This window comes from Poecilia formosa, unplaced genomic scaffold (assembly GCF_000485575.1).
Source record: "Poecilia formosa unplaced genomic scaffold, Poecilia_formosa-5.1.2 Scaffold416, whole genome shotgun sequence".
NCBI lineage: Eukaryota > Metazoa > Chordata > Actinopteri > Cyprinodontiformes > Poeciliidae > Poecilia > Poecilia formosa.
This window is the reverse complement of record NW_006800355.1, coordinates 14563-38097: the sequence shown is the minus strand read 5'-3', so window position 1 is coordinate 38097 and position 23535 is coordinate 14563. Positions and strand designations below refer to the sequence as shown.

Below are 23535 nucleotides of genomic sequence, written 5' to 3'. Positions count from 1 at the left end.
AATTCCTACACATTTCTCAGTATTACAATTGAAAAGTTTTGCTACGAATTAGATACTCTTAAATTGAACACTGAAAAAATAATGTAATTATGAAAATAAAGAGAAACTCTGCCAAAGCGTTTCATTTTTTCAAGTTTAGATCTCATCTCAGTAAAACAATTTGTTCAGCTGCTACATGTGTACATGTGTACTGATATAAGACGGTGCAAGAAACTCCAAGCAAAATTTTAGCTAAATTATTTTATTTATTATAAAAGAAGTCAGACCAAAAAAAAAAAAAAAAAATTAGGTTAGTATGTAAAGAGCATCACACAAATACCAGACACACAGCCATGGAGCGTGGATTCAGCCACTACACGTTCAGAAAAGCTTTCAATGACAGAGAAAAATTATTCAGAAAAGGTCTTTTTTTTTAATCTTTTTTACTTTGTACGCTGAATATGGCAAAACAGCTTGGACATAATACTCAAACACACATCCACACAAGCTTTCCAATTCAGGCCAAGTGACAGCATATATGGTATTTTTTAAGTGTTTTCTGTATGGATTTGTAGTCCAACGGTGATTAAATCAATTTATACTCAAACTCATCCATCATGTTCTGTAAAAAGAAACAATGCGTTTGTGCACCTGCAGCACGTTTTTAGTCTTTATTATTCCCTCAAAATAACAAAAGGATGTTTGGCGCCCCCTTGTGGACAGTGTTGGTGTTACTGTTGACAAAGTACACGAACAAACTCAAATTAAAGTTAAAACTAATTCAAAAGACCCGGAGGAAAAAAAGAAGAGGGAAATGTTAGCTTTATATTCTGCTAAAGTTCACCCACCATGACCCAAGTTCAATTCAAGAACATAAACAAGAGGCACGTACAGGCTCTGCAACTGCTGAGGCAAGTTTTAGGGGAAAGGATTCATTGTGAAGAGCTTGACATTTACTTCTGAACAAGCTTATCTTAAACTCAAGGGGAGTCCATTTTGCATGTTTTGTGCCATGTACAAAAACATTCTCTACAAAACAATCAAAAACTCCAGCATCCCCTCTCTATTGCTTTAATCACACATCTACACACTGCAACAATGTAAGGAAATTACAATAGATGGGAAACATTGCATGTATACAAACAGATTTTTATCAGTCTTTTTTTTCTTCTTTTTTGCAACATCATACCTGCTCTTTGCCCTCTTTTGGTCATGCAGATGCACCAGAAAAGTGCCGCTCAACCTTGGCTAGTTTTTAAATCTCCGAAAGCCAGAACAAAAATAAAAACAAACAAAACAACATTAAAAAAAAAAAAACACAGTCCAAAAGTGAGACCTTGTGCGGTGATGAGTAGAGCAACCAACTTCATACGTAAGCAGATTTACAACAACATTGGTGGCCATGAATGTTTTAAGAAAATATGCATCAGCGTTTGAACAGCTTTCACGTGTGCGGAGGTATAAAACATTTGGAAAGCAAACAGTCCTGCTCGGCAGATTTTCCGGTCAGACTACACACAGACGCACACCGTCAAACACACATGCATGTATATTCTGTTTTGTTTGAATGTAAAAATAAAAGATTGAACACAGCTAGTATATATTTATATTTATATCTGGATATATCTACGGCTTAAAGTGGACGTATTCGAGATCTGTGATTTCCCTTAACACCAACTAGATCCAATCAAGATTTATACATCTCTATACATCCCCTTTCCCCATTTCTATACATTTTCCATAAAACAAACATGGCTTAAATTTACTGATGATCAACGCACATTAAAAACATACAAACAAAAACCCAAACAAAATAAACCCCACCAAATTAAAACAAATGAAGTGATCGGTTCAAAGCGCCCGTCCTGGGACGAAGCACGTACAAACGACGGAACAAATTAAACCCATGACTGATCGGGGAGGTTTACGGATGAACTCTGATTGCTACAAAGTGACTTAAAGATGGGAGTTTACATTCTGCGGCCCCCGTTGGAAACGAATCTCTGGCTTACTGCCTTTATTCGGGTCTGTTCGTGCACAGTGGTAACACGGCCTGAGTTCTTGGCCAGGCTCGGTGCCGTTTCATTCGGAGCACCTTTGAGGCGTCTTAAAAGAAGCGTGGTTTCGGGGTGATGATATGGCAGATAAGGCTCTGGTACATAATGTCATGGTCATTCTTGGTCTCTCTCCTCCAGCTGCAGCCGTTTCTTTTCCAAATGTAAATTTGTCTAAGCAGCCGACACTCGTCAGGGACGCCTTTCGTGAGCCCAGTTTTACTCTGATTGCACCTTTACACTGAATCTATGTCATTTGTAATTTCTGCTCCCTCCCTCTCCTACTTTGTAGGAAGCCCCTGCTCTGCATTCGTTTGTCCTACAGTCCATACGGTTTGTCTTCCCAGGACTTCTCTGACCCCACCCTCACCCTGTTTATTTCAAAGCTGATTTACTTAGTTTTCAGGTCCACAGGCTCCGTCGCTTGGCTGTCGCGTCACAGCCTCTCTCTCCTCTCTTATTTTCTTTAAGCAGAAAGCAGCCGTGCCTGGAGCTGCTGGAAGTTAATCGACAGGGATTTTGTCTTCTAGTTCGAGTGGGCTGCTCTCTGCGGGCTCCTCGCTCTTTCCCAGCTCCTGCAGCTGCTGCCGCCTCTGCACCTCTGCCTTCAGGTTCTCCAGATCCTTTTGACTACAAAGGAAAAAGACACAAGTAGATTTAGTTTATATTCGTCCTGCTTTAAGATTTCTTCCCATGTTATTTATCCAAATTATTCTCAATAAGAGGCGTTCAAGTTGATGCCAGTCCAACATGGCGTCATGTCTTGCATTAGATGCGTCGTTCACCCAGTTGGGTTTGGTGAAGCTAATCAAATAGAAAGAGATTGCTAAATAAGTAAGGCCGATTCTCACGCGTCTGAGAATTTAACGTGACATATTTGCCTTCAATTTGAAAATTCAGGCGTCTCAAACGCTCCTGTTTCTATTCTACGTCTCAAAACCATTAAAAGTTTGCAGTACATGTTCTGTTAAGATTAAACATTCAAACGCGTAAGTAACAGCAAACGCGGGTCACTAATTGCTAAACATGTCTATTCCACAACAATATTCTGCACATTTACACGCTTTGCAACTCAAGCGGTTTATTTTATTTAAATCACATTAACTCCATCTGAAGACAGCAGTCTGGCTTCTAGTGAAGGCTGGGAATGGGAACAAAAAGGCTTCACGGGGGCGTCCGTTTTATCCCACATGCAATAAGATTGATTCATTTTATCATAGCAATGTGACGTTTGTCATTAAATGTTTCATTTCTCCTCCATTCCTTCCCAAGACACAGACTTCCTCGGAGTCTCGGCTCGTCTTCTCTGACTTTTACCTGAGTGGAATAAAGATGATGCCGTTGATGATGTTGAGCTGTTCCAGGATGCTGGCCATGCTGGGAGCGGTGAACTGGAAAAAAAACAGGGCGACACTTCAGTAACGCAGATTTTCTCCAGCCACAGCAGAAGGTGTCGCAGTCGGAGCACTCACCTTCAGCGGCATGATGCTGGCGTTGGAGCCGTTCTTGTAGATCTCGTTCATGGTTCTCTGCAGAGCCACAGCCTGCTGGGTCAGATACTTCAGGTACTCTGAGCTCTCCTTGGTCTTCTCGTGAGCCTCGCCCATCTGGGAGGGAGGGGGGAATATTTGCAGAATATAAAGACGCTCGCTTTGACGGGAGGGGTGGAGGCCAGCGTGTGAACCTCTGCAGGACCCACCTGGTTCTTGTAGATGGTGTAGCCCTCCTTCTCGTGCTGCAAAGCCGAGCGAAACTCTGCCTTGCTCTCATACACCCTGGCAACCAGATGATGGCTGAAAAACACGAGGCAAATTTTTTTTAAAAATGACGCCAAGAAACTTAATTATCCATTTTCTCTGCATGCACTGCTGCAATAAGTCTTCGCTCACCTGAGAGCCACTTTGAGGGAACGAGCTCCGTGATACTTTGTGTTGACGGTCAGAGCGTTCTCCAGGAATCTCAGGGATAGATCATACTCCATCACTCCGTGAAGCACCAGCCCGATATTACTCTGCAAAACACAGAACAAGAAGAGAGACATTAGGGTTTAAAATGCCTCCAAAAAAATGTAATTCAATGATGTGATTTAGTCACATTACAACCACAAACTTCAATGTATTTTATTGGGATTTTGTGTAATGGGCCGACACAAACTGGTGAGCAAAATGCCTCATTCTGCCTCTATTCAACTTGCTTTTAAAGACGTTTTTCCACAAATTAAAAGTCTGAAAAGTGTGACGTGAATTCATTCAGTTTTTCAAAACTCTGTAGAAAAACTTTCTGGCTAAATAACAGATGCAAATCTCCACCAACTTTCACATCTCAGGGTTGGCATTTTTCTCCTTTCTTTCTGTCAAAATCAATCAAGCTCAGACCGAATGCAAGGTTCTGGATACGTAGCAACGAATGCTCTTACATCTATTAGTGCCATCTCTGGGTGGTCCTCCCCGCACACCAACAGCATGAGGTAACGAGCCCGATAGAGCAGCTTCAGGGCGGTTGAAAGCTGGCCGTTGGCGAAGCAGTAAAGAGCCAAATGCATCTGAAGGAGACGACAAGAAACAGCCAGCTCACAAATCTCTCAAATCTTGGTGAAACGTTCAGAAGCAGTCGGACTTTCTGGTGACTCACGTATTCTTGGATTGTGTTGGGATGCTCAATGCCGAGGACTCTTTCGCTCATCAGAACCGCCTTTTGCTGGTTGCTGAGAGCCTGCAGATGAATTAAAAAAAAAAGTATAAACTGCAGGTTAAATTAAACAAAACAGAGTTAAGGTGGATTTTGTTTATTTGCTGACCTCAGGGTGGTCTCCCATGATGTAGTTTAGGCGGGCCAGCAGGCGTAGACAGGCGCAGATCTCTACGTGCATGGCTCCATAAACGTTGTTGAAGAGGTTCAGAGCCTCATTGATCAGTTCGCAACCTTCTTTCAGAAAACCTGAAAATAGAAGAATGCATGTTAAATACAAGACTTGCATAAAAGCAACTGCCTTTATCTTCTTTGTTTCCCGCTAGATTCTGCTAGAGGGGCAGGCAGGAGGGCGTCACCTTGCTGAACTTTAGCCTGGCCGCTCTGGAAGAAGTGGAAGGCGTCGGAGGCTTTGGGGTTCACGTGTTTGACGACGGGGAAAATGTTCAGGATGTCCTCCTCCGTGAAGGCCGGCTTGTGACGGCTGTCGAAATTGTACTCCTTCAACAGGATCTGGAAATCGAGCAAAATAAATTCTTCAATCAAAACCAATGTAAGAGAACGTTTTACAACTCGGGTCGATGTCAAACTTTCCCAAGGGTCCATTTCTCAGCTCTAAACGTTTGTTTTGAAATACAAGACATTAGAGTTTACTGTGAATTCATGACATTTATACGTGCTGGAAATACTAGAAGGAAGGATGCTGCATTCAGACAACAAAAGGAAAAAAAAAAGTCAGGAAATTCAAGTACTTTTCCCAAACTTATCCTGACTTGGAAAACCCTGAAATCCAAAGTGAAACTTCCCCAACTTGTAGGAACCGTGACCGTTACCTGGATGCCAGTTTTGACTGAGATCTCTCTGAGCAGGGTGGTTTTCTGCAGGCCGTACTTCTCCACAACCTGGTCGACGCTCTCGCTAGAGGGAAACGCATCGACAACAAGTCAGCTTGCACGCAGCAGGCCTCCGAAGGGAGCCGAGGGCTGAACAGAGGAGACCCACCACTGCATTTTGAAGTGATAGTAGCTCTGAGCCTCGGTGGCGATGTTCTTCCACAGCTCGCTGGGCGTCAGGCTGGCCCACGCCGTGTTGTCACCGCCGCCGGGGACCCTGTTGCGACGCTTGCGGCTCTTGCGACGCGACACGAGCTCGTCGGGAGGCAGGTGAGCGACGGCGTCGGGGAAGGAGCTCAGGAAGCAGTTGAGGAAGTGGCTGACTGCAGCAGAGAGAGCCGAGAGCTCCACGCCCTGCAGGGGAAGAAAACGTTCGGTCCTTTCAAAATGACTTCGTGAGCGTCATGAGATCTGACTTTTACCCTCAGTTCACAGATTTTCTGTACAAGAACAGCTTGTTGACGCTTTAGGTTTCCCTCTTGTATATAAAGGGTTCAAGACTTGAACCGAGTCAGGACGGATAACCTTCCGGTCTGAGTGAACTGATGGTCAGAGCTCAGAACCAGGACCTGCTTCTCTTTGGGGGAAAGGAGTAGATGCAACTTCTGCGTTTGTTTTTTTCCACAAGAAACGTTTAAAATAAGCAAACGTGTGAGCGTGAATGTCACGTCAGACAAGTTAAGAAATTAGAATCTTGCTTCAGAAATCTTAATTTTAACATTACAATCGAAAACATTAAAGCAATTGAACAGAAAGTCATTTCAGTCAGTCTCTATTGAAGATTTTCTATTTATCTTTCTAAATCAGTCGTATTTGTTTGCTTTCTCTGGCATGATATTTGAGCAAAGCTATCTGATTATTTTGGGCTTTTATTGCACAGAGTAGGCTACATATTGCATAAACTCAGTGGAATTTGCTTTCCTCTCATAAAAAGTGACGTCGTTTGTAGAGGGCAGTGACATGATGTTGAATCCATCAGCTTAGAAACTATTCTGAACATTCAGTTTCTCCCTGATAAAACTTCCCATCATAACTACAGTGAAAATTAGCACAGCAATCTATTTAATTCACCCTTGACTATTCTTACCAGTTGCTGTTTTTCTTATAATTCTTGAAATCGTTCTAAAAGACTAAATCCTTCAAATACAGATATCTTTGCTTCTTTAAATGTGGACAGAATTCATCATTCACGTTCGCTGATTTTTGATAGATTGACATGAATGAATGCATTTGCATTCGTGCATTTTACCAACCCTCTAAGCAGATAGAAAATGTGTGAAAAGCTACAAACCTGCAGGTACGTCCTGAAGATGTGTTTTGCACACCTTGTGATCAGCTCAACGATTCCTATCCTCTGTGATAAAATGGGGAAAAAAGTTTAACATTTTAACACGACAATTCTCTGCAACTGAGGTGAAAATGGTTCCGATTGTGGAATCGGACTCACGTAGAAATGCTCGAGCTGGGCTTTGGCGGGGGTCTTGTCCACAAACTCCAAGACTGTCCCCAGGTAGCGGACGTTGATGCCTCTCTGGTGCAAGGCCTCCGTCAGCGTGGCTCCGTCCATGGGCAGAGTGCTGTGGTCCAAACAGTCTTTAACCTGGGCGATAAAACACACGCAGATTTCTAGATTTGTCTGAAAGTTTAACAACATTCTAATAAACTGAGTTCATCAAGCTGAGTTTTATTATCTGGACTCTTTTAATCACAAAGCCACGTGAAGATAAAGTTACATTTCCATTCTGCAGTGAAATACAGGACGATTTCACTACTTTATAGGCATCTGGGCCAACTTTGATGCATAATATATGCGAAAGACTTGCCAATGCCAGACTAGTTAATACTAAATACAGAACAAAACCCATTTAATAACCGATTTCTTAAGCCCGTTATTAAAACGTAACAAAAATAAACCAAAGAGACGAGGAAACCAGCGAGCCTCGCTGACCAGAGACGGGATCTGACAGGTGACCAGGAAGGCAGCGGCGTCTTTGAGGAGCTGCTTCTGCTTCTGGACGTCCTCCAACGTGTCGTCTGGGAAACGCACCCCTGATTCAACAGCAGAAGCACACGCAACCACGTCAGATGAGACTTCATCAAATGAAAGAGGTGTGAAGATTACCGGAACGTGAGGTGGTCGAGGAGGGCTCAAAAAAAAAAAAAAAAAACATGTTTGAGCAGATTTAAAACCTACATCTACTAGAGAAGATGACAAAAACAACAGACCCATAACTTTTATTTTATGTAAGAATGAAACATCCAACTCTGGTCATTTTTGTTGTTGTTTGGCTCAGTTGCTTTTGCACTGAGCCAAACAACTTTGCAGCCTTTTACAAAGTAATCTACATATAAAAAAGGTTTTAGTTGAGAAAATCCAAGTTTTCCAAGCCAGACCTTATTAAATACAAAGAAGCATCTATTGGACATAATAAGACTTAAGAGAAGAAATAAGTTTATCAATTTAAGATGTGACTACATAAAAAAAGAAATAAATTAAAAAATAAAAAATTAAACCTAAGATCTAAATTTTCAATGTAATGTTTTAGGCTTTAAACTGAGATGATTAAATGTAATATTTTGAGAAAGTTTTAAAACAGAAACCATGTATTTCTTGCAACTAGAACCGCTATATTTTACATTTCAAGACAAAAAACAAATAATTTTAAACAGTGATGAAGTTTGCCAAGTTTTTGTGTTGCGTCTGCAAACAGCAGCAGTTTATTTGTTAAGCTCATCAAGGAAGACCATTAAGAATATGGCTGAATGAAAGTATAAGTGACTTTGTTTACACACATTTATGCAACTGGTTTACTAAAGCAACTGAGTGATATTATTAGGTTGATATTTGTTTTTTTGTGGTAATAAATGTGCACTGAACCAAACAGTGTTGATAAAAAGCAACCTCAGTGTGTAAAAAGAAAAATAACCAGAACACTTCATGAAATACTGATTAAAACCACCTAATCGACTGCGAGAGGAAATCAATTAAAAATCAATTTTCAGTTTGAATTCAGGACTTGATTTATAGATAACCTGAGCAGGTTAGATTCCCTCTCCAGCCAGTCAAATGCCGTTTTCATGCTCACCTGGGGAGAAGATGTCGGGGTTGAAGCGAATATCAAACGAAGTGTTGCTGATGGAGCCCACGGCCCTGCAGGCGTTCAGAACCACCTCGCGGCTTTTAGGATCTGTTTGTCAGCAGATTTAAATAAATTAACAAAAGACCACCAATGAAAACAAAAAAAGAAATTGTAACAGCTCGTCTGAACCGCTCAGTGTTTCACGCCATGTCCGTAGCAAGTTTAAAACAGACACTTTAATCTGACTTTTTCCCTTTTTTTTTTTTCTGAAGCAGATGCTTTTCTGCTACAGTTTTATTCAGCAAACAACAATGCAAGTTGAAACGTCGACCAAATCCATTTACTGCAGCTTACTACAGACATGGCCTACGTCACGGCTGGCGTCCTGCAGGTTTTCCTTCTTTCCCTGGTTCAACACTTCTGAATCAAATGTTTGATTCATTAGCAGATCTCTGCAGAGGTTTGACATGCTGAGGGAGACGGATGGACCGTTTGAATCAGCCGAGTTGGAGCAGAGACTCATCTGAAACCTGCAGGACGCCAGTGTGGAGGACTGGACACCTACAGTTTAACTCCTGGACCACCACCAGTTGAGCTACAGACACCTCTGATTAGATCAGGCTGTTTTAATAAAGCACCATCACAAATCACTTTGGGTTAAGCACCACAACCACTGATTAGGTCATTAGGGTCAGATCTGTACTGTACAGGGTTCACATGCTGGAGATGTGAACTCTTCCCCAACTGCAGGCAGGACATTAGCAGGGACCGCTAGTCAGGCGGACAGCAGAGTTCTGTTTACGTTTATCCGTTTTTAAAATACTCTGCTACTGTCGTCGCAAATAAATCCAGTTACTGTCTGGTTCTCCTTGCTTTTAATCAATGAACCCATCCACCAGAGTAGCTCTTTCTGCTTTGTCCTGGCCCCAGCTTGTTCTGGACGATTCTAGACGTACCCATACCGGATCCATCTTCGGACACTAAGGTCTCCGCCAGCTCTTTGGCCTGGGCTAATCCTGGAATACTTTCCTCAAGCTCCTTACCCTCCAATGGGCTTCTGCATTCCCCATTCTGGGTGCCTGTGGGATCCACAGGCCCGTTTGTTGTGGGCTTTGAGGAGCTTTCTTCACTTTCAGGTGCCATTTGTGGGGCAGCAGAGGTGCTGTTGTTGTCTGTCGGGTCTGTGCTGTCTGCCGACGCTTGTGCAGCGGTAGTCTGTGTGGAATCAACGCCGCCGTCTGTCGCCGAGGTCTCGGTAATGGCGGGCACGTCTGTTTTGCTAGAGTCCTTGTTTGCCTTTTGCTGCATTAGCTGTATCGCTGCCATCTTCATAAAAAGAAGATATCTAAAGAGGAACAAAACAAATAGTTTGATTCAAACGTTAGCGGCAGGAAGATAGAATCTCCGGAAAAGCAGAGCGACGCCCACCTGTGCTCGACGAAGGCCTCGATGAGCTCCTGGCGAAGACAAGCCAAGCGATGACGATGCTGCCGGGGGAAACCTTGACGCTGGCTCTCTGCAGACAGCTCCTCTCCATCCACAGGCAGGAAGTTCAAGTCAGGAGGGAAGGTTCGAAGAAGGTCCAGGATGTAGTGTCTGCCGTCGTTACCAATGATGCCTTTGCATTCAACGGAGGAGCACAGCTCCACTGACTCTTCCTTCTCATTCAGCACTTTGTGCTGCTGCACCTGGAATTTACAGGAGAAAAAAAACATTAATAAGCCAGTGATACCAATGTTAACAACAGAGGTTAAAACATTGGACAGGCATTACAGAAAACAGACTTTTAGTTAGATATTTATTTCCTTTTCTTAAATAACTGAGCATACAAATAAAAAGGCAGGAAAATCTACTGTCAGCTCAGTGCCGATACAGTTTACCACTTCCTTTCAGACTCTACAGGAAGTTGAACAAATATTAGGGTAAATTTGCAAAGAGTAGCAACATATTTATGAGGTAAAATGAGGTAATGTTTCAGGGAGTGGTAGATAGCTAGCAAGTGTGACCAACTGGAGTTGGCAAGTTTTTGCCGAAACAAAATGAGAGATGGCTAACTAGCTGAAAAAGGAAGACAGAAATGGCTAGCAAGAAAAAAAATCAAGACAGATGGCTAACAAAAAAACAAGCGATAAATAGCTAGCCAAATAAAGCAGGAGAGAGGTGTCTAGACAGGTAGACAGCAGAATACAAAAAAGTAATACCTAGCTTCCCAAAAAGAGCAAGAGAAAGATAACTAGTTAGCCAAAAACGCAAGAAGTAGCAGACGGGCAACTGAAAAAGCAGCCAATAGCCAACTAGCCAGAGAGCAACAAGTAGGCAGACAGCATAACTCTTCTTCCAAGTAAATATTGAACAAGAACAAGTTTGTTCTCTCAAAGGGAGCAACAACAAATTATCATCATTCTGTTCTTTTAACCCTGACTTGGGAGTTCTTGATGCATATTTCTGATGTCCAAGCTGAGAAACCCAGTAAGATTTTCTAGGACTATGACGTGTGAAACGTCAGTGAGAAATAATTTTGTTCTTCTTCCTGTAGCCGTGAATAAAAGAAAACAAAATGTCTGTTCTTGTAATGGCCTTAACAAAAGCACAGGGAAGAGATGGGTTAAAAAAAACAAAGATTTTTTTAAATGTTTTTTAGATATTAAACCTTTATATACAACCTTTATATATAAGGAATTGCATCCAGTATTTGGAGAATGCGTTCATTCATTCGATAAAACCAAACAGAGTAAATACGACAGTTCCTGACCTTCAGTGGCCTGCTGGTTTTATCGAGCAGCTCCAGATATTTGCCGTGAGACACAACCGTCTTTCCAAAATCAATGGAGCCGTAGATGACGCTCTGCTCCTGCTCTCGCTCCAGGATCCCTGGGATGATGGACTGTGCAGTTACTCTGTACCCCCTGTAGTCCACTACCACTGTGCCCAGGGTGTAGAGACCCTCCACGTCCACCGCCCCGTAAGCACGTACTCCGTTCAAGTCATTAGTCGGCGCAGCGTGGGCGGCGGCATCGCCACCGAGCTCACGATAGTGGTCCCGCACGTCGAAGCCCAGACTGAAGAAGATGTTGTTCCAGATGAACATCTGCATGCGCGTTTCCTCGCCGGGGTTGATTGCCATGACGTTGCCATCGATGACGGCCATGGCCCCGCGAGTGGCAGCAGCTGCAAAGTCACTGTGGACCTATATAGTAAAAAAAAAAACAAACATTCAGAAAACACTCTGCTCCTGCGTCCAGCATCCAGGAAGTCTCAGCAGTACCTTAAAAATGGCTCTCTCCCGCAGCAGTCGCTCAGGTAAGTTCTTGCGCGGCAGCTCCCGGGTGGTCTGCAGCTCCTCGTTCCAATCTCTGGTCTGAAGGCAAACCAACACACATTTACGCCATGGAAGCTCCCGACATCGTCCACAGCTGGGTTTCGCCGCACCCACCTGTCCCGGTATGTGCTCCTCATAGCCAAGGCGGGAGGTGTAGGCGTCCTCAGCTCTGACGCAGTCCATGGCGTGATCCACCTGTGGAGCCGTCCAGCTGTACACCTGGAAAGGCGTGGCTATCCTTTCAAACGGATGTCTCTGCACCCTGCAGTGGAGAACCGGTGAAGCGACTCAGCTGTTTGGCTCCTTTTCACATGTTTAACCTTCTCATACGACACGTCCACATTAATCTGAATCAGCAGACGTTGTTGGAGCACTCTGTTCTACGTATGGTTTCCTACTCATTGTGGAGTTTTTGAAAAATATGCTGTCTAATAACTATGATGTTACGCCTCCTGCACATTTTCTAGAAGTATTCCCTTAGTTCAAGTGTGTCAAACTCGAGGCCTGGGGGCCAAATCAGGCCCCGCTGTAGCTTTTTACGTGGCCCTCTAAGACTCCAAATAAGTCCGTCAAGTTTTTCCACAAAATTCACACCAAATCAACAGATTCCCACATTTGTTCCTGATCTTACTGCAAATTCTTCTCAAAACTGGTTAAAAAATAAAAAATAAAAAATTGGGTTTAAGAGACAGCTGCCTCAGCCTTACTTGACATCAAGTTGTAGTTTGTGATTGACTAAATTAGCAACACAAAATCGGTGATTATGGTTGCAGAAAAACCCCACAAAAACTATCACAAAATTCTGGATGGTGTGAAAAGATGTTTCATATTATTTCATTTTAACAAACTCTTATTGAATGCTGAAACAAGCAGCTATTTATTGATATTTCAACAGTTCAATGGGTTTTATCAATACATTCTGGCACAAGTGGCCCTTTAAGAACATTCATATTTTTTATATGGCCCAAAATGAAAATGTGTTTGACTCCCCTGCCTTAGTTAAACAAAGCAATACCTTCAAATTACTTCAAAGAGTGAAAAGGACTAAAGGTGTTAACTTGTTTTGCTAGTAATACGGACCGTAAAACACGCAAGAACGATTACCATTAGAGCTTGAAGCAAATGTGGGAGACTGATGCTAAATTAAAAGTAGGTTATCGTCACCTTTTCTTTTGCAGCGAGGTAAAGTTCTTCTTGAAGGCAGGACTGATCTGGCTCAGCAGCTCCACCAGAGAGTGGCTCAGGAAGCTGGGGTTAGCTGGCTTGGGGCTGAAGGTGTAGGTTGTTGATCTGAAAGTCATTAACAAAGAGGCAGAAACCTGAGCTGGTTCCGAATCCTACGCAGCAAATCAATTTGAAACTCTATACAACCAATTTTTAGGGATAAATTACAAAGCAGTGATGCAGTCTTTATAGTCCAGTCTACAATTTCTTTTCTTGTTCTTGCACAAAAACAAAGCAAGAAAGACTATTTATCGACAGACCTGGCAGCATTCAGTCGGAGGAGCTTGCAGGATCTGGGAGAATGAAAATCAGACTCACTGATTGAGGTAGAAGCCTCGCGTTGAGGCCGTGACGCTGACGTGGCGCTCCTCCACGGTCACGATGTACAGGTACATGAGGTCGCCGTGCATCTTCCTGTTTCCAGGCGGAGGGTTCCAGCCGCTCATGGTCAGGACCTTCAGGCACTGCATGGGCTGTCGATGGAGTCACAGATACGCATGTTTGGTTTCTGACTAACGAGACAAACTCGGGTTATATCGTAACAAGAGATGGAGCGGAGCAGAGGCGGATTTAAACCTTCCAGTCTTTGTTCTGTGGCTGGAGGGGCACCAGGGGGCGCTCTTTGCTGCCAGGCAGGATGTGCTCCGGAGGGGTGCAGTCGATCTGCTCCAGCTCGGTGCCCTTCTTCTTTCGCTTTCCACTGTCTTAAGACACAGGGGGAAACCTCCAGGAGTTAGTAAGAATAAAGCAATCTTGCATCCCAAGCAAGCATACGGCAACAGTGGGGAGGAATCCCTCCCTTTAATAAAACCGGCAAGAAAGTTTTATCCAACTTTCAAATGCGTCGTACCTCCGAGGTCTCCGTCAGTGAAGATGCTGAGGAAGGACAGCGAGTTGCAGTCCACGCCGTTGTAGGCATCTGAGGGGTCCAGGCTTTTCAGCAGGTCTCTGATGTGCCGCACGTGAATGCGGGCCTCGCGCACAGTGTACGGTTCTGCAGAGCGAGGGATGAGATGCAGCAGAGGGGAAACGGTGCTCGACTGAGTCACGCTTCATGATGCTTTTTAATGATCTCCGTTTCCTTCGTGTCAATATGTTGCATCTAGTACATGCAAAAGTTCCTGAGAATCACCAATGTGTAGATTTATTTTATTCCAACCCATTTTAGTGGTTCTCTACTACATAATTATGAATATTTGAGTTATTTAATCCGTGTAATTTGAACTGAAATTGATCCCAGTGAAGATGCATGTTGAATATTTACAATATTTACTGAAAATATTGACAGAATAAAATTGTCTGCAGACTGCCTTTGTTATGATACTAAGTAGACACATTCAGTAAATCATTATATGTGTCCTGGTGAGTCGAGTTTGTCAGATTAAAAGTACTTTTTGAGAAGAAGAACCTTTAAGCTAGTATTAAACATATATTTCATTAAGCCTTTATTTCTCCATTTGAAGTTTTTTTTATTGGTCTTACGTAATATTCAAACTTTAAATGTTTAAATGTTTTCATTAACTATAAGCAGAAAATCCTCATAACAGAAACAAAGACTTGCATACGTTTACACAAATCGATATAATGTGTTTTACTAAGTGAAGAAGTTTGTGAATTTAATCAACTTTTCACTAATATTCTAATATATCAAACGTGTCTGTATATTTGAGTTTACATTACGAGTTAAGAAGGAGCTGAGGGTCTAGTTAAAGTCGGGTTTCTGTTGGAAGTGAGCGCTCACCTTCAACCACTTTGAGCAGCGATCCTTCCTGCAGACCCTCGATGGACTTGAGCTCGGCGAAGTTGTCCAGCACGTTCCCGTCCAGCTGCAGGGAGAAGCAGGTGCGGTGGCAGGTGTCCTCCCGGTCCATCAACACCTGGTGGATTTCCTGCACCATTTCCTGGGGGGACACCTGGCGAAACAACGGAGATTAGGAAGCGTAAGCAGGCTTAATCACTTTGTCTGTTGTTTCCGAAGAGGTATTTTACTTAGAACCCGCTCAGACTCCCTTAATGAGCCGCCGTCCTTATCCAACACACGACGGCTGCTGGTTTTATCTATTCGAGGAGCTAATCTGTACCTGCAGGTCGAACGGCTCGGTTCCGGGCGCCTGGATCTTGACGGTGAAGCCCGTGTCCTGGATCACTATCACTTCCTGTTCGTTGGAGTCCTCGCCGCCGTCCGCCTCGCTGTTCCCGTCCTGCTTCGACTCTCCCTCCTCTGTGTGGGCGCCGTCTCCGTTCACCATGGCTGTCCCTGCGCTGTGACCTGCTGTTAAAGAAACGGAACAGAAATGTTTTTCCACACCGAGATGAAGGCAATTCTTCTAACGGGCGGGCAACTTTTCACTTCCTCCACAATTCCCACAGTCTTTTAGGAACTATTCTGTGCTTTTCCAGACTTCCCAGCATCTTGTGTTCATCTTAAAATATAAATAATAAAAGTTAACCTACAAAAGGCAAGACACCGAGGAGAGAGAGTAAGGAAAGACACAAGAAAGGAAGCAAGGATGTAGGGTAAAAAGAAGGTGAGAACCTACGAAGACAGGTAGGTCACAAGGAAAGAAGGAAAGGAGGAAAAAGGGAAGGAAAGAAAAAAAGGAAGATGTAGGGCTATAAAAGGAAAGGATACAAAGAAAGAAAGACATTTTAGACTATGGAGTCAAGTATGAAGCATCCTTTCATTCACCTTTGCCATACTTTTCTGGAAAACTGTTTTTTGTTTTTCACACAAAAAACTTAAACCTGCTCCTGTGTGGTGAACTCTTTAAGCTCATGTTTTTCTTGTACTTGCTGCATATTTCTCATTCTCCAACCCTCCACATTTCGTTTCTTCTTGCACTCCATGGTGCAGCCATTACGCTGATCAGACGACATGGAAACCATCTCAGCTCACAAGCTGCCTGCCTCTGGACAATCTCACTGTTCACCTTATAAAGAAAAAAACGATGGAAGCGCCAACAAACTAAAGAAAAACATTTCTTTTTTTAATATCTCTGGGCTCCTGAAGTAAAACTAAATAAATATTAGTTATTTCACTTTCAATCATCGACTAACAATTTGACCCAAAAAGAAAAAGAAGAAAAAGAGGCAGAATCTACAAATGATTTTATCAAAAATGCAATAATAAGTAACCAGCTCATCTAGAAACAGCATTTCCAGCTGCGGCCTGTTCAGACAAACACTGTTGCAACACGGCTAGCAGCTCAGCCAGGAGGCCTTGGGAGGGAAAAAAGAAAGAGGCGTCAGTATTTAAATCAGCTGCCAAGTCAGTAATTTCGCTAATCATCTAAGTTTAAAGGCATCGTTCCTTGCAAATACACAAACTGCACCTTTCTCTCCCGAAACCCTCCCTCCCCCCAAACACACCAAAAATAAACATGACATTAAATTAAACAAAGGTTAGGCCAACTATGTGTCTGTCAGACAACTGCTTTCCCTCACAGGGACACAACTGCTGCCAGCAGAACGCGTCCTTGCTCGCTGCTGAGTTTAACGGCGTCAGGGTTACTGAAGGCAGAGGGGAGGGGGGGGGCGTCATAGCTGGACGGTGACCCCGGCTGGCTATGAATGCGCTGAAAAGATGGAGGGAGGCACGCTCTGAATAACAAGCACAACAGCTTGAGAGAGGTCACACCGGCTAGTTCGCGAGAGGCAGCTGAGGGCTCGGTGTCGAGTGTTACAGCGTAGCTTGATCCGTGTTCATGCGGTACCAGAGCGGAGCATCGTCTCCACCGGAGTCTGATAACATGCTGCAGGATAAAAGTTTGGTAGGGTTTGGGATTAATTAATGTAATCCCTCAACTCTGTGTCCAGGTGTTCCTCAGGGACGCGTGCTCGGCCCACTGCTTTTCTACCTCCACACCAGACAGACAGACAGACGGATGCACTTGCAGCTGGTTCTTTTATTAGATAAATGCTAAATTTACCACCCAAATGGGAGATGACAGTAGACTTGATCTGCAATTTATTCTAAATATGTCAGTCGCTATGTTCACACTGCAGAAATATGACACAACTCCAACTTTTTCATGGCTGTCTGAACAACACAAATATGATCTTTTCTTTGATTAGGGATCAGCACTAAAATTGGCGTCGGCGATATTTTGGGGGCGGAAAGTGCAGAGATACATATGTTTCTAAAGATTGTATAATTCTTTAGTAATTCACATTTAGCATAAATGATCTGACTTCTATATTGCTCACTGCCCAGTAATTTGTTCATTAAAATGAAAACAGACGTATTTACCTGCAAAAACATGCCGGTACCTTTTAGGAAATGTAGCAGAAGGTGCTTTCATTTTGTAAGTAGTAACAGCATTTATCAAAGGCAACAAGGTCAACAAATCGGGACAAATTCCCAAAGACTAATCCCTTTAAATCTGAGTCCATTAAGCTCCAAACTGGAGGAATAAAGTTGTTTAAAAACTGAGGGAAACAAGAGCAAATATGTGTAATAACGTCAGTATTTAAATCAAGGGACAGGATCCAATGTTGTTTCTAAAGAGAAGTCTGTGTATCTCTTTGTGACACAGATATGCAGGACACTGTAATTACATCAATTTAAACACCGATTTGAAACCAAAACCCAGAATAGCGCGTCTCGTTTTAGAGGCTCTGTTTACCAGACCCCACACAATTAAACCGTTCGAGGCTGAGCAGGGGTTCTGTGAGGTCAAGGAATGAAATCCACGAAACACGGATCTAACTGAGACGCAATGTGACGAGAACAGCCTCACGCTTCCACCAACGAGTGAAGGCTCACAGCAAACTCACTCATTCACAGCAATGGTTCCCTTGACTTCGGGACCATGGCTGCTGCCAGAGCTAAATTAACCAGCCTGACAACCCTGAAAACAAAAACAGCCCACAAGGCCTCTCTGTAATTCTGTTTACAGGAACGCAGTTGCAGGGCTGCTACGCATATTTCATCTTAAAACAATATACACCGTTCCAGATCCAGGCTTCAACTTCAGTACCTGAACATTTGAGGACAACATGTCTAACCTGCAAATCTTCGTCCAGTGATGAGGATTTGTGATCTGTGTGCTTGATAAACTATGAAAAGCACAAATGAAGCTGGAGTCTGATTTGGTGTTGTGGTAAAAATATCTGATGCTTACGTTTCTCCAATCATAACTTGGCCTCAATCAGTAAACTTTAACAACTATAGTCGGCTTCAAAATAAAATAAAAACAAATAATCATTGTGCCCACTTGAAGAAACTTTGGTTCTGCTAAAATCCCTGATATAAAATGTAACAGGGATTAAAATAATAATAAAAAAAATTCTAATTGAGCTTGTATTTCTATGTGGCTTCTCAAACCCAAAGACAGCCGAACTGGTTAGAGACAAGTTTTTGTAATATTTATGTGAATCTATGAAAAGTAGAAATTAATTTCCAGACTTTTACATTTCTCTTTTTTTCCCCCCCAAAAAAATTTGGAATAAGTCACCATGTCTGGAAACTTAAACACATTTCCTTATTTAAGGTAGAAAAAAAATAATTAAAAGCTTTTTCTATGTTTCTTCAGGACTGTGTAGAAACCCAGAAGGTGGACAGACTAATTGTTTTATAAGACGTACTACTCATACCTTGGATTAAGGCAACGCTATTCTAAATCTACAGTCAGCAAGTTACCAGTAGTATGTCACTACCAGAGCTGATAGCCTGACTAATTAACCAACTAGTAGGTCTATAGAGCACAAAAGAAAGACTAATATATGCAAGCTTATTCTTAGTTTTGCTACAGGTGTTATTAAGTTTTAATAATTATTTCAGCAGCAGTCAATGATTGTTGCTTTTATGGTTGTTAGATCATGTCATGTCTAGAAAGTACTAGAAATGACATCTTTTTGCACTCTAGCATCGATGCCAACGGTGTCAGTGATTCCTGGATTAACTGGGCCGATCTTCCACTCACGAGAGCTCTAAGCTCTTTAGAGCCACTGAAAGTGACCCTCACCTTAATGTGTCTACAGTGCCGCCCGCTGAGAGCCTGCTCCTGTTACAACTCCTCTCTGACACATGATTAGGCCATGAATCTGATTAAGGTCTCATGCAAACAAATACAATCTGCAGGGCAATCTGAAAGCAAGAAACATTTGTTCACCAATATAAATGAGAGATGACTAGATTGCATGATTAGAAAGACATGACGAGGGGAAATCCCAACTACTAAGAAGAAGAAAACTTCATAAATGAAAAGTGCTGCCTTATGCTTAATCTTTTCATTTTAGTTTCTTTATGGCGAATCTGATTATCAGTGAGTGACAACTCATCATCCAGTCCTGAAACCCCTCTATGTGGCAGCAGCTGATCGGTCCTTGTCATCCAGACACAGAGACAATTCAGTGTCCTCTCCACATGTTGAGCCACCGGCTGCAGTGTCTCCTGAAGCTCTGCAGCTTTTAAACTCCCTGACGGAGCTCAGATCAGCTTCATCTGCCTCCAGCAGCAGCTCACAGTCGAGACAGCAACTTTTAACCTCCGCCGCACTCACCTTTTTACGCGACACTTGCTGTGTTTTCAGCGTAACCTTTCCTCCTCTCGCCGCACATCATGACTTCTGCAACAGCGAGCTTCCGCTTCCAGGTGTTGTGCCGTAAAGCGCGACTCTGTCGTCACCAGCAACCGGTACGGCAACGCGGAAGTCAGTGTGAGATTTGTTGTTCCATTAAAGGGCCATTATGCTGATTTTAAAGACTCTGGGCGGCCTTTGGTTTAAAATCTAAAAGTTTGTTTCAAGGTGTGAAACACAAAAAGAACGTGTTTTCCCAAACAAAATAAAGCACTTATGAATAAATTGCTTTGAAGAGTATGAAGTTGGTGTTTAATCATTTCATCCAGGTTTGACTAGTGTGAAACCTGCTGTTTACAACAAGATTAATATGTCCTAAATGTGCAAAAAAGACATTTGGTTTCTCAAATAGATGAATAGTTTGGGATATAAATAGTGATTTAAGTCAATAGTGTCCAAACTTTTTCCCACACTGACCAAAATCAAGACACTTGTGGATCACAAACAGAGATAATACAAATATTAATAATAAATTTGATTTATGCTTGTGGTCCTACTTTCTTTAAAATTAAAATTAAAGTGAAACATATGGTCAAGTTAAAAGTACTATTAGGCTTAAAAATTAGCATAGTTTTAAATAAAACCTGAATAATTGGATGAATATTTGTTATCTGTCTTATTTAAAAATTGACCACATACATAGTGTTGCAACATTTTCCTTCATAAGAAGTTTACGCAAAAAACCTGTTACTAAACCATTTTAAAACTGCATTTATAAACCAACTACTTAAGCTAATTTGGGCAAAATTTTTAACAACTTTTGTATTGCAAACTGGAGTCACACTGAAATCCTAAAAGGTCCCCAAAGCTGCACTTCAGAGATTTCTGTTCTAAACATAAAAAAAAATACTATTTTAAAGAATTTTAAAAAAAGGTTTGCAGTAAATCTTTCAAGTATAGCTAATCAAAGAGTCTGCAGAATCCTTAAAAAACAGTGTAATAGTCCTTTAGTGGAGTGCCGAATCGTATACTATCTTCAACTTCAACTTAATACAACATTATAAAATAACTATTTACAGATGTGTTTTCAATTAAAGTACACAAAAAATATTACAGCATTATTAGTAATAACTACTACTTTACAAGAATGCTTTTAAATGCGTTTCTTGTGAGGAAAGTCTTTTTACGGCAACGGCGCTTTTTGCGACACAACACCGGTCAGAGTGTTGCCGCTAGCCGCTGAGTGGCTCACCGGCGTCACAGCAGAAAACCCGACTTTAAACAAAGTTATAACGATGGACCACGCCTGTCAATTAAACTGCCCAACACAGGGCCCCTGTAGCGCAAAACTCGGCGTGTGTCCGAGCCCTCTTTGCGTGTCTGTGGGCAAAGAGAGGCTCCAGTGAAGGTGACCTTCAGTCGGTTCCACTGACACCCTGTTACCGAACATGTGCGTCGGAGTGAACTGGCTCACACCGTCATGTGCTGCTCTATTGATTCAAGTCTGAACACAGATATCCGGGTTTTTTAGCGCAAGTTTTCATGTTCTCTGGTCTGAAAAGATCTGGACAGAGCAACAGCTAAGTGCATGCTAGCTGGGAATGCTAACTGTGTGGAGCTGGAGCTGCTGGAGTTAGCATGGCTTAATGTTGGTGTCAGACGAAAGTGCATGACAGTCACTGCGATAAATTGCAGTACAGCAGTGCCATTTTATGGAAATTGATAGATGTTGTTACCGTTCTACAGCTGGATGTCAGAAGGTTTGTATTTTGGACACAAGACACCAGAAACTAATTATTTGGGTCAGGAGATGTCAGGAAAGTGTCCTAGCCCGAGCTAGCATACGTCTGAAAGCAATATTAGACTACAGCATATCCATTTAAACTAATTTAACATAAAATCGCGTTAGAACAACGTCTTAAAAGCCTCAATAAGCAAGTTTCGGTATCACTAAGAGGGTGGGATACTTCTCATTCAGAATGAGTGGACAGCATAATTACCCCTTTACTCCTTCACTCTTAATACTTTGAAGTGTGCAACGGAGTGAAGGCACTTAAAGATCATAACGCTGCACGCAAATGTGACTAAACTCAGTCAGGGAGGCTTGCACCGGTTCGGAGGACAAAGTCTTGTCGCTGCATCCCTGATGACCTCAGCTGGTCTGCAGCAGGACTCACCACAGCCGCAGGATTCCTTCAGGCAGCCCTTACTGGTCCCAGTGCCCTCCTGGGCTCCGTCCCGTTGGAGATCCACCGGATTACAGTCAGGCACTGACGCCGGGATGTCATCTGTCTTGCTCACCATAGTCGGCAGTCAGTGTGTGGCTCCAGAAACTGCCCTCCTCCGTGCAGCTTTCAGCTCTCAGCAGTGTGCTGTGGTTTTAAGTCGAGAAGCAGAATCAGAACCGGTCCGCTTCTGAGGCTCACACCTGGTCCGGAATCTACATGCGAAGGGTAGCAGCGGCTTACAAAAACAAGGCTACAGAGGAAGGACAGAGCAGTACATGGTGGTGGCGCTCAACACACGTGGTTTCCCTCCCCTCCTCTTGACCTCTTTGCCTTTGCGTGGACGATCTCCACCCACAGAGCGTGGCGCTACGGAAAGCCACATGCGACAAATGAGCCCGAGCAGAGGCAAAGTGGTGCAATGAAAGGAGTATTTTGAAATAAAAAAAATCACGGTGACAGAGAAGCGCTGTCATTCTTACACCAGATGAATGTTAATTATGATTAAGTCATTACGAAGAGGACTAAGAATTAAAACATTAACAGAATCTGGCTAGTGTTCTGTGACTGTAAGCGTTTTGAAACTAAAAATCAGTAATTCAAATCAACATTTTTCTGGATCTCAAACAATGTGCGTGAAGGTATCATGTATTGTTTGGAGCGACTGAGTTTCTGAGACATTATGAAGGAACTTAAGAAAATGATGCGATTTTTAAAAATCTTTTTGTTTTTCTGATATGCATGCTATTTATTTGTTTTCTATTTTATTATTTATATTTGTTTACTTTGGGGATTAGGTTGTTCAATGTAAATCAGATGTATTGCTGTAAAAAAAACCTTACTGTAAAATGTTTAATAGCACAGAAAGGAATAATTAGATGTTAGCCTAAGTAAATAAATATACACTCTCCCTCAACAACAACAACAACAATAATAATAATGGTAATAATATTATGTCTATAAATATTTTTGTCTTATCCAGATCTTAACTTTTTTTCTAGTAATTTATCGGTTTGCCCTTGTTAAATACATAAGAGGAATCAAATGTAATTTATTCTTCGTTAGTTTAAAATTATACACCAGTATCCAAATAAATATGAAGTGATTTATGCTCAAGGATTATAAGCTCTTACTTTTTTTTAGGATGACAGTCTAGGTTTGGTCTTCTGCACACAATCCTAATGTAACATTTCTAAACATTTGTCACCAGCTTTGTCACCGTTTTTACATTTGTCACGTAAAAACGTCCTTAATTGAAGAGTGAAAATTTGTCTAATCGTGTATGAATCTTTTAAGAAATAATTTTATGCTAAGCTAAAACTAAATAGTTATATATATATAAAACACATGAAAAGACGTAACCCTTTTCTTCTCACTGCCTCATATTTAGAAAATATTTTACCCATTTGAGTTAAACAGAAAATGTTTGACTTAATGTCAGATGAAGACAAAACGTATGTTCTTAGAAGGCCCGACTATTTGGGGCCTCCTAAGGACAAGTTTGAACGTTTAACGTATTATTCTAAATCGTCCTTAATAACAATACTTCTAA

The 23535-nt window shown here is 42.2% G+C and overlaps 1 protein-coding gene across 3 annotated transcripts; it reads right to left on the bottom strand.

The window, feature by feature from the left end:
- Positions 1 to 414: 414 nt before the first annotated feature.
- Positions 415 to 22480, bottom strand: LOC103155188 (clustered mitochondria protein homolog). Of its 3 annotated transcripts, none has more exons than XM_007576770.2 (27): positions 21936 to 22480; positions 15319 to 15509; positions 14979 to 15150; positions 14088 to 14231; positions 13814 to 13941; positions 13556 to 13710; positions 13178 to 13303; positions 12128 to 12275; positions 11960 to 12052; positions 11447 to 11881; positions 10123 to 10382; positions 9651 to 10039; positions 8701 to 8802; positions 7563 to 7663; positions 7062 to 7214; positions 6906 to 6968; positions 5724 to 5968; positions 5555 to 5639; positions 5081 to 5234; positions 4831 to 4970; positions 4665 to 4745; positions 4450 to 4575; positions 3923 to 4044; positions 3733 to 3826; positions 3506 to 3640; positions 3351 to 3424; positions 415 to 2663 (listed from the first exon to the last, which is right to left on the bottom strand). In XM_007576770.2, exons 1-27 carry the CDS (start codon positions 22060 to 22062, stop codon positions 2537 to 2539), a joined length of 4170 nt encoding a protein of 1389 aa, XP_007576832.1. In that variant the 5' UTR covers positions 22063 to 22480; the 3' UTR covers positions 415 to 2536. The 3 variants fall into 3 exon arrangements, with proteins under 3 accessions (XP_007576832.1, XP_007576834.1, XP_007576835.1); XM_007576772.2 differs by having other exon boundaries at positions 9738 to 10039; positions 21936 to 22477; XM_007576773.2 differs by lacking the exon at positions 21936 to 22480 and adding an exon at positions 19741 to 19842.
- Positions 22481 to 23535: the final 1055 nt, after the last annotated feature.